Below are 14,919 nucleotides of genomic sequence, written 5' to 3'. Positions count from 1 at the left end.
AGTTCTGATTAGCAGTCACATATGTCTGATTACTAAAATAATCATATTTAACAAAACAGCTTAGTTGGGAAATCCAAGGCTCAGGAAGATTGAGTGATTCATATAAGGTCACTCACGTATTTTTTTATGTTGTTGTTGTTGTTGTTTTTTTTTTTGCGGTACGCGGGCCTCTCACAGTTGTGGCCCCTCCCGTTGCAGAGCACAGGCTCCGGACGTGCAGGCTCAGGGGCCGTGGCTCACGGGCCCAGCTGCTCCGCGGCATGTGGGATCTTCCCAGACCGGGGCACGAACCTGTGTCCCCTGCATCGGCAGGCGGACTCTCAACCACTGCGCCACCAGGGAAGCCCCCCACTCACGTATTTTTTAAAAGAGGATATCATTGTCTAAATATGAAGAAACTGGCCCAAATTAGCACAGGGAATCAATGGAATCAATTCCAAACCACACACCAAAAGTAAAAAACTGAAAGATTTTAAAAGGATAATGAAGAAGGCATACTTTTTTTCTTCTAATTAGAAAAAAGAAAAAAAAAGCAATAATATATCCCAGAAAATGGGGGGAAAAAACCACACCTGTATAAAAAAAGTCATGGTCTAACCATGACACAAATTAAACTGGCATGACTTTAAGCAACTGGTATTGTACAGGAGAACCAATCTGAACATCACACTACAGTCATTCTTTTTCAAATGTCACAGAAACATTTTAACACCTTAAAAAGTTAAATGGGGGGCTTCCCTGGTGGCGCAGTGGTTGAGAGTCCGCCTGCCGATGCAGGGGACATGGGTTCGTGCCCTGGTCCGGGAAGATCCCACATGCCGCGGAGCGACTGGGCCCGTGAGCCATGGCCGCTGAGCCTGCACGTCCGGAGCCTGTGCTCCACAACGGGAGAGGCCACAACAGTGAGAGGCCCGCGTACCACAAAAAAAAAAAAAAAAAAAAAAAAAAAGTTAAATGGGAAAAAACATAATCAAAAGAAATGACTATATAAGGAGTGAGTCAGAATAGTGTAATGATCAAGAGCACGGACTCTGGAGCCAGACTGCCTGGAGTCAAATGATGGAATGCCTCAGTGTCTCAGGCACTAATCTTAATATATGAACTATCATAATAATATTGTACATCCTTGATAAAGCTGCCACGAGCATTAAATGAGTTAATATATGTAAACAATAAATACTTAAACTAGTGCCTGGCAAATAGTAACATTTGTTTGTATTTGCTATTTATTATCATTATCATTATTATTATTATTTGATATATGGATAATGAAGCATAAAACCAATGGGAGAAAATACAAAGGTTTGATCCACTGGAAAATACAAGAACCCTAATAGATAAATGTGCAAGGAGCAGAAATAAATAAAAAGTAGAAAAACATATAGATAATAAAAGAAATGCTAATCTCTAAAAAAATTGAGTTATATACACCAATATGGATAATACAAATATAATGTCATGGGGGAAAAAAGCAAGTTATGGAAGTTACACAGCAGATAATACCATTTATGTAGCGTTCCAAAACATGCAAAACTAAACAATAAAATATGTAGGGCTACATCTATGGTAAACCTATAAAGAAAGCAAGAGCTTATCAGTTATCATTTGTGTTAAGTGATAATCACAAAATGCATGACTGTGAGTACTTCTAAGTAAAGGGAAGATAGGACTGGTGAAGGTCACAGCTTCAACATTCCATTCCTGAAGCTGAGTGGGGGTACCCAGACTTTTGGAAATTATTCTTTATACCTTGTATAGGCATTATGTATTCTTTTTGTGTGGGTGAAATATTTTATAATAAAAAGGGAAAAACTTACTAATACATTTTAAAGGCAAGAGAAAATTTTTTTAACCTCTCAAATTAGTAAAGGTTTTTTTTCTTTAAAGCTCAAGGGAAGAGATTTTCTTCTTTAATGATAAGACCAAATTAACTAGTTTTAAGAGTTAAATATATTTCTAGGATGGTCAAAGGCAAATTCCACTGGCAGTGTACCCTGATAAAAGAGGACTTTTCCCATCTGAGATATATCACCAAGCTATTTTTAGCTGTACATTTAGAACAACCAACATAATTTCTCCTGCTTAATGCCATTACTTTAGATGGGATAGCTAATATGATGCTTCTAATACACTGTAACCTATCCCCTAAATCAATACTAAATCTTTAAAAGGGTTATGTAACTTTGCTTATGGATCAAATTACACTAGGCTATAAGGTTCAAATATAGGATCTTAGTCTCAGAATAATCTTTGTATTTAGTTCCACAAAATAGACAGCTTGAACCAAACATAACAAGAGAACACAATTTTGCATAATTTATTAATCATGTCACTTCCATTAAAAATTATGAAAGGTACTTGAAGACTTTTAGACAACCCAGAGATTATAGAATCATTCTATAGAATTATAGAATCATTCTACAGAATTATAGAATGCAAAAGCAACATCAGGTATTGCCCATCTGAATTCGTTCAATTTGCAGATGTGAGAACTGAGGCACAGAGAGTTAAAATGCCTCAGGCAAGAGCAGGACTAGGAAACCCCGTCGCTACCCAGTGACTATGCTGACTCCCCTGTGACATGAACATATACACAAGAATGCAAATATGCTAATGAGTCTGCAATTTTTCAACTGATTCTGCACATAGGTAAACACCTTCTGCCTTCAACCCATCCTCTTCCCAGCCCCTTAGGGTGATCTGACTAGAAGGCATATTCACACATAAGAAATCAGGAACAAGGACAACAATGCATGCACTTTTTCTTTTTCACGCTTAACAACTGTCAGCCCAGAGCTCCAAGACCACTTGTGGCCCCTCACCCATTGTCCTATCTATTCTCTTGTACTGTGTACTGGGAAACATGGCCCTACCTTTCCTTACTTCACACTAGTAATCTAAGATAAAAGAAGTATCCACCTACAATAGTCACTATAGATCTCTCCCAACAGCAACCAAGCCCAGATTCTCTCTCTGACAACTAAACACAATAGAAGCAAGAGAAATGAAAGAATAATGTAAAATTCAGGGCTCTAGGATTTATACAAGGGCTGTCCTGATATTTTTTAAGGACTCTAACATGCAGCATGTACTTATTTTCAATGTTGCCTTAACATATGTGCTGAAGGACTGGCTGGTTTTGTTTTGTTTGGATTTTCGTTTTTGCCTTTAAATAAAATAACTGACCCAACAAACCATAAAAATTCACTGTGTAATTTATAGTAATAGAAGATAGTTATTCTATGGCCATAACAGAGACTGCAGAAGATATGTACTTGCATGCAAATCATCTACTAATTTTCATCTTTATAATAGCATGATAGCCCTAAAAATGATGCTTATATACCTGAAAATATAATTTTTGAAAAGTGTTTACGTACTAATCCCTGAGACTACATAATAGCCAGGCCTTAGCATAAAGTACATTGCCTGGCATAAAACAGGCAATTGCTGTTGAAAGAAGATGTTGAGAAGTTTTCCTGTCATTGCAAAAGTTCAGCTACAGCTCAAATTTTCAAACAAAAGTCTCCCCCACGCTCTAAAGGGAGATGACAAGGAGTCACTGAATGTTGAGACCAGAACCTCCCTGAGAGGATCCACAAAGCAAGAAATCAAGTGTTGTCTATAGACTCTGTGAGTCATAATTTCCACATATGTGCACTTTCCAAACATATGATAATGCTTTTATATTAAAAAAAAAAACCTCAAATTTTTACAGTGGATTTTTGCTAGTATTTTCTCAGTCAACAGCTACTAAAAGCACAACTACTAGCACATGGGAGGGTCCCCTTTTTTGAAATGAGCTAGAAATTACTCTTAATCCTGTATATTGAACATAAACACATCACTTTAGATGAGCATTAGGAACAATGTACTATTTTTAGAAACTTAGAAGCAGGACAGACCGTTGGTCAGGAAGCTAGGCCCTGAGAACACATTTCCTCTACCAGAATTGTTTCTCTATTTCACCTGCAGTCATTTCCATAATTTACAAACCTTTATTTACAGTTGGTGCAAATAAGTCCTCTCAATGAAGTATTGGGTTGACCAAAAAGTGCCTTCGGTTTTTAAGTAAAAATAAAAGCCTCATTTTTCATTTTCACCAAGAACTTTATTGAACAATGTATTCATCCTTTTGTTCCACTACTTTCTGCCATTTTTCAGGCAACTTCGTAATTCCATCTTCCTAAAACTTTTTATCTTTTTGAGCAAAGAACTGTTCCAGGTGCCTTTTACAGTATTCCAAGGAATTGAAATTTTTTCCATTAAGAGAATTTTGTAAAGACCAAAATAAATGGAAATCCAAAGGTGCAATGTCTGGTGAATAGGCGGATGAGTCAGAACTTCCCAGCCAAGCTGTAACAGTTTTTGCCTAGTCATCAAAGAAACATGCAGTCTTGTGTTATCCTGATGGAAGATTATGCATTTTCTGTTGACTAATTCTGCCCGCTTTTCGTTGAGTGCTGCTTTCAGTTGGTCTAACTGGGAGCAGTACTTGTTGGAATTAATCGTTTGGTTTTCTGGAAGGAGCTCATAATAGAGGACTCCCTTCCAATCCCACCATATACACAATATCATCTTCTTTGGATGAAGACTGGCCTTTGGTGTGGTTGGTGGTGGTTCATTTCGCCTGCCCCATGATCTCTTCCATTCCACATTATTGTACAGTATCCACTTTTCATCGCCCATCACAATTTGTTTTAAAAAAGGAACATTTTCATTATGTTTAAGTGGAGAATCATGTGAAAATACGGTAAAGAAGGTTTTCTTCACTTAACTTATGTGGAACCCAAACATCAAAGTGATTAACATAACCAAGCTGGTGCAAATGATCTTCAGTGCTTGATTTGGAAATTTTGAGTATGTCAGCTATCTCTTGCATGGTATAACATTGATTGTTCTCACTTATTGTTTCGATTTGATCACTATCGACTTCAGCTGGTCTACCTGACCGTGGAGTATCGTCCAGAGAGAAATCTCCAGCACAAAACTTTGCAAACCACTTTTGATGCATTCCATCAGTCACAGCACCTTCTCCATACACTGCACAAATCTTTTTTTGTGTTTCAGTTGCGTTTTTACCTTTCTTGAAATAATAAACCATAATATGCCAAAAATGTTGCTTTTTTTCCATTTTCAATATTAAAATGGCTACACAAAAAATTCACCAATTTTGATAAGTCTTTTTTAAAATGCACGTTAATAATGACAGCTGTCACATACAATCTAACAAAATTGTTTCGAATGAAGTTGAAGACAACTAAGTGCTACTAGAGCCATCTTACAAAAAAAAACGAATGAACCTTTTGGCCAGCCCAATAAATTCCCTCCACTTTCCTTCAGAAAGTCAGGTACAAGAAATTGTCTTGCTGTTTCCAAATCAGCACACAGCTGGGCAACCCGATTATACAAATGCCAGGTCACAGTGCTGCTCCAGGCTACCACAGCCAAGCATCAGAATCAGGGTACTGTGGCCAGGGTGGCCAATTCAAGCGCAAGAACCTTGCAGGTGACACTTGAAGAGATAAGAGAAGCAAAGCATTCTGTAAGAAAGGGGGAGGGATGTGATTTATTATAAAGTCTTTTATTATAGATTAGGAAATGGTCAATAATTATTGTATGGATAAGATGGCAATAAAAATTGCCCATAAAGGACAAAAAAAAGCCAAAGAGTTCTCCTCCTGGTGGGAATCGTATCTGCTTCACATTCTTGGGGAAGGTAAAGGGAGGAACGGGAAGGAGACTGAGCAGAACGTGTGTTCAAGGCCAACTGAACAACTTGTAGGAGGCCCAGAGCACAGAGGAGCTTGGTGATGATGAAGACTTTTAAGGAGTTAGTCCCTTATCTTAAGAAACCACTGGAGGGGGTTAAACAAAGAAGTAGTAGCAACAATTCTGCAGGTTAGGAAGGTCATTCTGGCTGCAGCACCCTTTGTTCAGTGTTTCCCAGACACTTACTGTGGAGGGAGTAAATGCGGTGTCCCCTAAACAAGGAAAGACCATGGACAGAACGCCATGTACTGACTGGGCATCTTTCAAAGCCAGACCAAACTATATCTTCTTTTTTTTTTAGATGTTGGGGGTAGGAGTTTATTAATTTATTAATTTAGTTTTTTGCTGTGTTGGGTCTTCGTTTCTGTGTGTGGGCTTTCTCTAGTTATGGCTAGCGGGGGCCACTCTTCATCTCGGTGCGCGGGCCTCTCACTATCGCGGCCTCTCTTGTTGAGGAGCACAGGCTCCAGATGTGCAGGCTCAGTAGTTGTGGCTCACAGGCCTAGTTGCTCCGTGGCATGCGGGATCCTCCCAGACCAGGGTTCGAACCTGTGCCACCTGCATTAGCAGGCAGATTCTCAACCACTGCACCACCAGGGAAGCCCAAACTATATCTTCTTTATGATACTTTTCCTGTGCCCTTCCTCTTACTCCAGTCGACAAATTCTTCTTCTCCCCTTTATTTTTAACCTCCCTTACTCACACACATTTTATCTCCAGCTCCAATCTCTCCAAGTTACAGCCTCACATTTCTAATTCCACCACACATCTCCACATGCAAATTCTTACAGTGCCTCCAACGCAATAGATCTAAAACACAACTTACTTTGTACCCCCACCTATAAACCTGCTCTGAGTTCACTTCTCCTAATCACCCAGGCTTAACATCTTACCATCACCTTTTATTCATCCCTCTCTTTCCCCACATCCAATTAACTGTTTCTCTCTGTCTAATTTGCTTCAGCAATACTTCTCCAATCCTATTGTCACTACCCTAGTTTAGGTCTTCATTCTCTAACAAAAACCCTTATAACTTTTCTTTATTAGTCCAATTGTTTCTTTCCCAATTCAATTCATCCTCTGAATTATTAGATAATATATCCCATAATTCAACTCTGATTATGACATTTCCAGCACCAAAAAAACTTCAATCTCATAGCTTACTAACCCAGTCCAAATTTCCTAGTCCAGCATTAAAAGCCTTCCATGTTCTAGGCCAAACCTAATTTTCCATCTTTATACTTTATTTTCCCACTATTTCCCCTCATATATGCTCCAATTATTTTCTACACCTGCCCAATCTGATCTGGTAAATATTGGGTACTCACCAAAAGTTGATTTCCTTCCACATGAGTTTGCTATATTCTCCTTCCCCACGCCATCTCAATTTATAGGAAAACATCCTATCATTCTATATAGTTGATTCTCACACAGGAAATTAGCATATTCATGGAAAAGCCTGTAAAATCTAGAAAACAGACAAGAACCCTGACAAAGAAGAGCCGTGTGACTGAGCTCCAATGTCAAAAGAAAAAGGTAGTGACAAGCAGGACGCCATAAATGCTTCAGAACATTTGAAAGGTTGAAAGCATTATACCTGGGACAATGGATGCTAACAGTCTACCAGAGTTCTTTGAGATGATTCATTGGTCTCATAGAACTTACAGTCCAGTGAAGAATATGAACACATATGGACTTTATAATGCAAGATGGTAAAACCGTGCTCCAACAGAGGTAAAAATGTCTTAGAAGCATAAGGAAATGAGAAATTCTAAGAGATGCAGAAAGCTTCACAAAATACCATGCAACAGAGGCCATAAGGACTTCAACAGGTTATGAGAGAAAGGTATTCCAGGCAGCAGATAAAGGAAAGGTAGAGGTGGAAAATGCTAGAAGTGTGAGAAATAGGAAAAAAAAAACCTGATGAACTCTGGGTGCCTAAACTATTACTATTTTGAAAGTCTCTAATGATCACTTACATAGTTTTAATCAATTAAAACTATGTTTTGGGCTTCCCTGGTGGCTCAGTGGTTGAGAGTCCGCCTGCCGATGCAGGGGACACGGGTTCATGCCCAAGTCCGGGAAGATCCCACATGCCGCAGAGCGGCTAGGCCCATGAGCCATGGCCCCTGAGCCTGCACGTCCGGAGCTGTGCTCCGCAACGGGAGAGGCCACAACAGTGAGAAGCCCGCGTACCACAAAAACAAAAACAAAAACAAAAAACAACTATGTTTTACTTCAATTAATTCCTGAAAATATGCAGATGATTATCTGCAGGATGGATCAGTTGTTATTAAACAGGATTTTCACAACTCAGTTGGATCCTGAGTTGCGTTGAATCCTGAATGTGGTGCTACACTTAATTTACTCCCCAGAGCCTGGCTCTTAAGCATTCCTGCAGCAGTATGAATGAACAGCTCTACATCTTAGGATCCACTGAAGGTGACACACTATTCTATGCGCACATTGCAACCAAGAGAAAATTATACACACATTTTAAGAACTAATAACCCCATAATATAAAATTGAAAAATGCAAAGTCAAACCATGTAAATGTTTGCACTTTGTACTACACACTTTGCATAGTACACAGAAGTTTAGAATTAGAAGAGACCATAGAGAAAATCTAGATCAACCGTGTGACCCAAGCTATGTCTATCAGGTTCTTTCTCTCAGGAATTCAGGGTCAAGGCTCACTGATTTAGTCTCTCCCTGTGCTTGGAACTGAGGGACACCTAAATACCCAGAAGCTGCTGAGCAGCCACATACAACTGTGAACACAGGAAAAAAGGGGGGAAAAAAAGGTCAGCAAAGAGAGAACAATGAAGCAAAGAAATGCAAAGACTAGAGACAGAGGAAATTCCAGGTTTTCCAGTCCCTGGTCCCTAATAAGGTCTGCATGCATTTGGCTTCCATCAAATCCCTGTCTTTCTTTCTTTTTCCTAAAACTAGTTCAAGTGCATTTGTGTTACTTGGAACAGAAGCTTAAATGCGGCAATAACCAAAATCCTTCATAAGGTCAACTGGTTGATTTATTACTGATCTACCTTTCCTATACTTTCTTTTCATTTGTATTTCCTTAAAAGCCATAAATATGACTTTGGTATGCTATACAGACAAATATGTGAACAGAGATACAGGATTATGCTGAGCATTTTTAAAGGGAAAACCCATCATCCCCAGGAAGGAGAAAATATAGGAATACTCAAGGTAAAGCCTTGAGATAACTGTACAGCAACCAGAGATGCTAACAACTGGTAAATTAAATAACTATCTGATTACCCTCCTACCCAAAGCCGATTTAATTCTGAATAAACCCGATGGGTAGGTCCAATTCAGTCTCCTCTGAGGCATGATAAAAAGGTCATAACTGAATATAGGTCATTTCGTCAGGAATGCCCCAAGTAATTAGCACCCAACCACACAAAGGTTTGGGTGCTCTCCAGTGGTATCCCTAGCCCAGACCCAAATCCAAAACTGAATATCAAACCATCTTAGGGCTTGGCTTAACTATTTACCCTATGACATAACCAGCACTTCCTGCTATTAGATAAGGGGAAAAAAGTTAACAGAAGCTTAATATCATGGAACTCTGTCCAGGTGTGTGCATCTGTGTGATATGCCAGGTATCAAGACTTTCCTGAGACAGATCCAGTCTCCCCAAAGCTGGATCCGCACCCATCAGATCTGACTACAAGTAAAGCAGTTAAACAAGTATAGCAAGTCAGAGTTGACAATCAGAAGTTTGAACCAATGTAGTGGGTGGCTCTGCAGGATTATATAAACAAAAACAATATTACAGGATCCTACATTTGGAAGGGACATGGAGACTCTGTCCAACTTCATCATTTTACAGAGAAGGAAGCTAAATATCAAAACCAAATTTATCAACCAAATCCCTAACTATAGTAACACAGGTGAGATAAAAATCAAAGGGACTGTGACCAGATTATGACAGAATCAAAAAGCATTATTTCCTAAAGCTGCTCTAATGGTTGAAAATTTATTTTTAATTATAAAAGAAAAATTGTATTAGAAAAATCTATGAAAACTACTGTTGAGATATTTTTTGGATATCTTGTTACTTAAGTTTAGCAAAAGGGTAAAGATTTCTGACCAAATGGGTTAACATTTCAGTTACGATATTAGACCAAGCACCTTTAAAAGCCAAAAAACTGTGTGTTGATTCAGAACCTACATGGTTGTATGCTTGCAACCTTGGCAGACAGGCAGTTTAGGCACTGTGACAAAATTCGCAATGGCAGAGAGATGCTTATTTTAATATTAAAAAAATCCAGACATTTACATAGGGCCCTAATAAAAGTCACCAGAAATTAGACTAATATGTCAGTTGGGACCAAAATTAAAAGAATAAATCTTTAAATGGTCCAAATATAAACTTGGTTTTCAAAATTTCTGGCAAGGGGCCATAGTACTATGGATTTGGGTCTTCAAGGGCTGCTTGACCACAAGTATTAGGTAAGTCAACACATCACTGAGGGAGGGCAAAAAGAAAAAACAACAGATAATCTCTGGCAGTTACAATCTACCCTTTATCGTTCAGCACAGTATATTTTAGAAGACTGCTGATAAAATGTGAAGACAGAACCTGTTGTGTTCCCCAAGAAGTGCTATTAAAGTAACTCCTAAAATATAAATCCATTAAAAAGTAGGTCTTCTTGAAAAACAATATTAATTAGAAGCAAACATGAAATTGGTATTATTACTTAAAGTAACATCGATAAATACTAAATATTTTAAAAATCTCCCATCAATCTGAATTGACAATTTTATAAATTACATGAAACCTGAAGATTATTTCATAGACAAAACTATTTTTTAAAAACCTATTTTGCCACCAGCGCTGCAAATGGAAATATGAAGCGATAGACCAGAGGGTGCTGAATACAATCTATGCTTAGTAGAGTCAGTTTTCAACTAATTTAAAGTCGTAGTTGTTAGCCATATCTTATTTTGACAGTTTACTCTATTGGTGGCAAAAACAAAAGCAAACTAAAATTTCCTAAGAAATCTCAATTCTGAGGAATTATATTTTCTGTTCTTCCATTCCAGATAAAATTAAGAAGTGAGAGGACTAGATACTCATCACAAATATAGAAGTTCGTGCAATTTCATATTTACCTTAAACTCTACATTTGTACTTTGAAATAATTACTTTTTATAGTAACCTTATGTTAAAAAAATTCCACACTGATATTTTCCACATGATTTAAAGAAAACTATCTTTAAAATCATCCTGCTAAGACTGCAAAATTACCCCCACTTGACAGCTTATATCAAACGAGCTTATAAACCAAATAAGGCAGGAATGGCACCTTTCGATCGTATACTTGTAAATAGTCCAGGGTGAAACTTAACAAACCAGACTCGGATGCATTTTTTTCCACTCAAAAACAAAACAAAACTGGTACCTGTAAAATTCGGGGTTTTGCTCGGTTTTGGCCTATTAGACACCCACCGGGCCCGAGGTAGCCTGACCCCGCGGCGCGGGCTGCGGTGCGCCTCTCGGTGCACCCCTAGTCTCCGCGCGCCCGCCGCTGACCCCCCAGCCGCCGGGCGCCCCACTCCCCTCCCGGACGCGCGGCGGGAGGCGCGGGCCTGGCTGGCCGTTCCCACGCGTCCAGGCCCGTTATGTGAGCGGCCGCGGCGGCGGGGCCGCCCCGCGCGGGGAAGGGGACTCCGGGATGGTCCCCGCCGCGGGCCCCGCGCCCTCCCCAGCTGGGGGCGGCGTCTCTGCCCCGGCCGCCCCTCCCTCGGGCGCCCGCGTCGCTCGAGAGCCTCCCTCGGGCTCAGGTTCGCTCCCGGGACGGGATAAGGTGTCAGCCACGCTGCCAAACGCCTCCCGTCGGCGGGGGCGAAGCCAGCCCTGCCCTCCTTCCATCCGCCCCTCACCGCCCGCGCCCCTCCTCGGCTCAGGAGACGAGGTGGGGGGGGGGGTGTCCCCGTAGGAGGCTGAAAGGGGCGCTGCCGGCGCTCTCAGGGGAGCGGAGGTCGGGGTCACACCTCAACTTGGCAGGGTCCGGGCGTGAGGGCAGAGGCGGGGCGGGGAGGGAGCCCCAAACTCACCCGACTGAGCGGCTTCCCGGGCCGCGACCGCGGCCAGGCAGAGGCTGAGGCAGACGCAGAGCGAGAGGGGGCGCGGGAGGGTCCGCCGCGGGCTCATGAAAGTGCCTGGGAGCCGCCGCCGCCGCCGCCGCCGCTGTCCGAGCCTCCCTCCCTTCCTCCCCGGCTCCGGGCGACGGACGGGGCGGCGGGAGGCATGACGGGAAATTCCTGGGCACTGGCAGCCGAGTCCAAATATGAGCATAGGAGACGAGCGAGGGAGGATCGCGGATCGCGCCCGCCGCGGACGGGGCCCGCTGCCCGGGCCTCGGCGACCGCCAACTCCCTCCTCCTCCAAATCCTCCTCCTCCTCAGCTGCCGCCCCAAGGCCGCCGGCTGCCGAGTGCAACCGGGAGGTGGAATCCCTCTGCCAGAGGGCATCCCTTTCCAGTGTTGGGGCCCAAGAGCAGAGCGGCGCATCCCACCCATGGGTCCCGCCTAAGACCCCTGAAGGGGTAGAAAAGAGAGGAACCATCACGAGGAGAACCGACAGCGAGCCAGGGACCTGCGGGAAGACATTTAAGGGGCTTGAGAAGACTCTTGCGATGCCCCTAATCAACTGGGAGCTTTGTGAGTAAGTGGATAAAAATATCTGGCAAGCGCTTCTCTTGAGTGTGGTCAGGTGAGGCTGGAGCGGCACTGCCAGTTATGCACACACTCAGGTGAGCCATCCTATACAAAATGAACAGGCATTATAATACATAAAACACCCCCCTGCATTCCAGGTGAGTGGGCCCTTTACACCAGGTGTGTGTGTAGGGTGAGTGTGTGTGTGTTTAGCCAGAGTTACAAACGGGCTCTCCCCAAACTTATATTTGAACACCATATATGGAGTTGAGGCAGACTGGCTGACAATAGTTTTTCATACTAGCTAAATGCTGATAATTTATTTAGATTAGTCATTCTTTTCACCTCCAGCCTCTCTTCATCCCCCTTACATTAGTTTTGTATTTCTTGTAGCTTTTCTGAAGGGCAGTGGTGAAATTTATTCAAAAGGTACTACCTCTGACGACCAGAAATGTCAGTCCCCGATGTTTAATTACAGGCCTAAGCCAATAGTTGCCTGACTTTTCTCTGGCACTGATAACTCCTCCAGTAATCAAGGCCAAATGACCCTTAGCTTTTCAAGAGGACATAATTATGTCTAATTACTACTTTTTTTTTTTTTTTTTTTTTTTACTGGCACTAATGGAACAGGCCCTGGAGATGTAGGATGTTATATAATTACTTGTGACCATTTTAAGATGCTACAGAAATGATTCACTGATGCAAAATACTTAAGGGGTAAAAGTCAAACAGATTTAGAGTGTGGATTATTCTAACATGACCTAAAGTACGGTAATTTGTACATCACACTATTTGTTTGAAAATGCTGTATTTGAAAATTAGAAACTTTGTTTCAAAACGAATTCAATTCTGGCAAAGTATTAAGGCCCATATGCCAAAAACCAGTCCTTTTGCAAGTGGTTCCCCTTAAATCATCTGGTACTGAGAAACACCACATCCCATGAATTATTCCTGGCAAATGGGCAGATTTCACCCTCAATGTACTAGCAGTGATAACGAGACAAAGGGCAGATGACCTAAGTAAACTAACAGTAAATAAAATGTAATACAGTAAATTAGGGATTTAAAAGACACACGGCATTATTATTCAGCTTAAGTATCTAGAAGCTGGTTATCTTAAAGGGGATATTCAGGAAACTCTTTATGCATTCTCTCCCTTTCCTCTTTTTTGTATATTTTGTATTACATAAACACTTTTCTTATTCATTTCCCCCACAACGTGTAGTATAATTCTTTGCCCATAGTTTTTTTTTTCTTTTTTTTTACTTTTATTTTTGGCTGCCGTGGGTGGGAGGAACGCAGGATCTTTTGTTGCAGGGCGCTTCATTGCCCCGCACGGAGCCCCGCACCAATTTCTCTCTAGTTGTGGCGCGGGCTTAGTTGCCCCGCGGCATGTGGGATCTTAGTTCCCCAACCAGGGATCGAACCCGTGTCCCTTGTATTGGAGGGTGGATTCTTAACCACTGGACCACCAGGGAAGTCCCGCCCATAGCTTAAATGTTTGTTTAAAAACAAAAGTAAAATGAGCACAGTCATTTGTAGACTGACATATAGGAGCTCCCTAAGTGTAGAGAAAAGCTTGTTTCAAAGGGCTGTTGGCTATATTTAAAATATTTTAGTTGACCTTAAGTACAAAAACATAAAATTACAAAGAATGCAGTATACCACTGCATGTTAATATAAGTGGAGGGTTAATGAATTGTGTCAACTGCTGACTTGACAGCAATACCAGCAGCTGTTCTAAAAGGCTTGAATAAATATGCTAAAGAGGGGAGAAAAGAACAAAAGTTACTGAGTACACAGTAAGTGCCAGACACTGTGCTAGTTGTTTTACACATGGTATTTCATTTAATTCTTCCAAATATCTTTGAGCTTTTTATTTTGTATCCCTATTTTACAGCTAAGGAGAGGCATAGATAAGTAAATTATGCTACTAAGATGGGTTAAAGTAGTATTGGAATTCAAATCTCATTTCAAAGTCCACATATATTTTTACTGTACTAATCTACATTAAAAACAAAACAAAACAAAAACCAGGGTATTCAAAAACTGTATTCATTGGGCTCTTGTGGTTTTAAGTAACTGGTGTGCACTTAGGTTACCTCAAGTAATAGGGGTAAAGAATACATGTGGAAATAAGACCAGAGACTTAACCGGCTTGTCAGGTCATCCTTGGTGGGCCCGGGGGTGGGGGCCTGTGCCTTTGATGGGTACCAGAAACAGGAAAGCTACTACCCTCTGACCACATTCCTATGAGTTTTGTAGTTTAAATCATATATTTCACATGTTTTCTCTTTGTTATTATAATCTTAATGACAATCATGTTAACATATTATCTTAAACAATGTTTGTTTTTAAGACAAAGGACCCAGAGGAGGTAACTGTTTCCTTTGCTTCCTATATACCATCCCTCCCCCAAGCCAGTGGTGCGCTAGTAAATATTTAACAACCAGATCT

The 14,919-nt window shown here is 41.1% G+C and overlaps 1 protein-coding gene across 1 annotated transcript in view; it reads right to left on the bottom strand.

Moving 5' to 3' along the window:
• Positions 1-12,100, bottom strand: part of MSRB3 (methionine sulfoxide reductase B3) — a gene marked incomplete at its 5' end in the record, with an annotated part of 154,041 nt that extends 141,941 nt beyond the window's left edge. Inside the window, 3 exon segments of the mRNA XM_079714470.1 lie at positions 11,860-11,942; positions 11,945-12,004; positions 12,007-12,100. Of these exon segments, the coding sequence (XP_079570596.1) occupies positions 11,860-11,942; positions 11,945-12,004; positions 12,007-12,100 (237 nt within the window).
• Between the last annotated feature and the right edge of the window lie 2,819 nt (positions 12,101-14,919).

The sequence above is a fragment of the Hyperoodon ampullatus genome, assembly GCF_949752795.1.
Source record: "Hyperoodon ampullatus genome assembly, chromosome: 11".
NCBI lineage: Eukaryota > Metazoa > Chordata > Mammalia > Artiodactyla > Ziphiidae > Hyperoodon > Hyperoodon ampullatus.
This window is presented reverse-complemented; position numbering and strand designations above follow the sequence as displayed.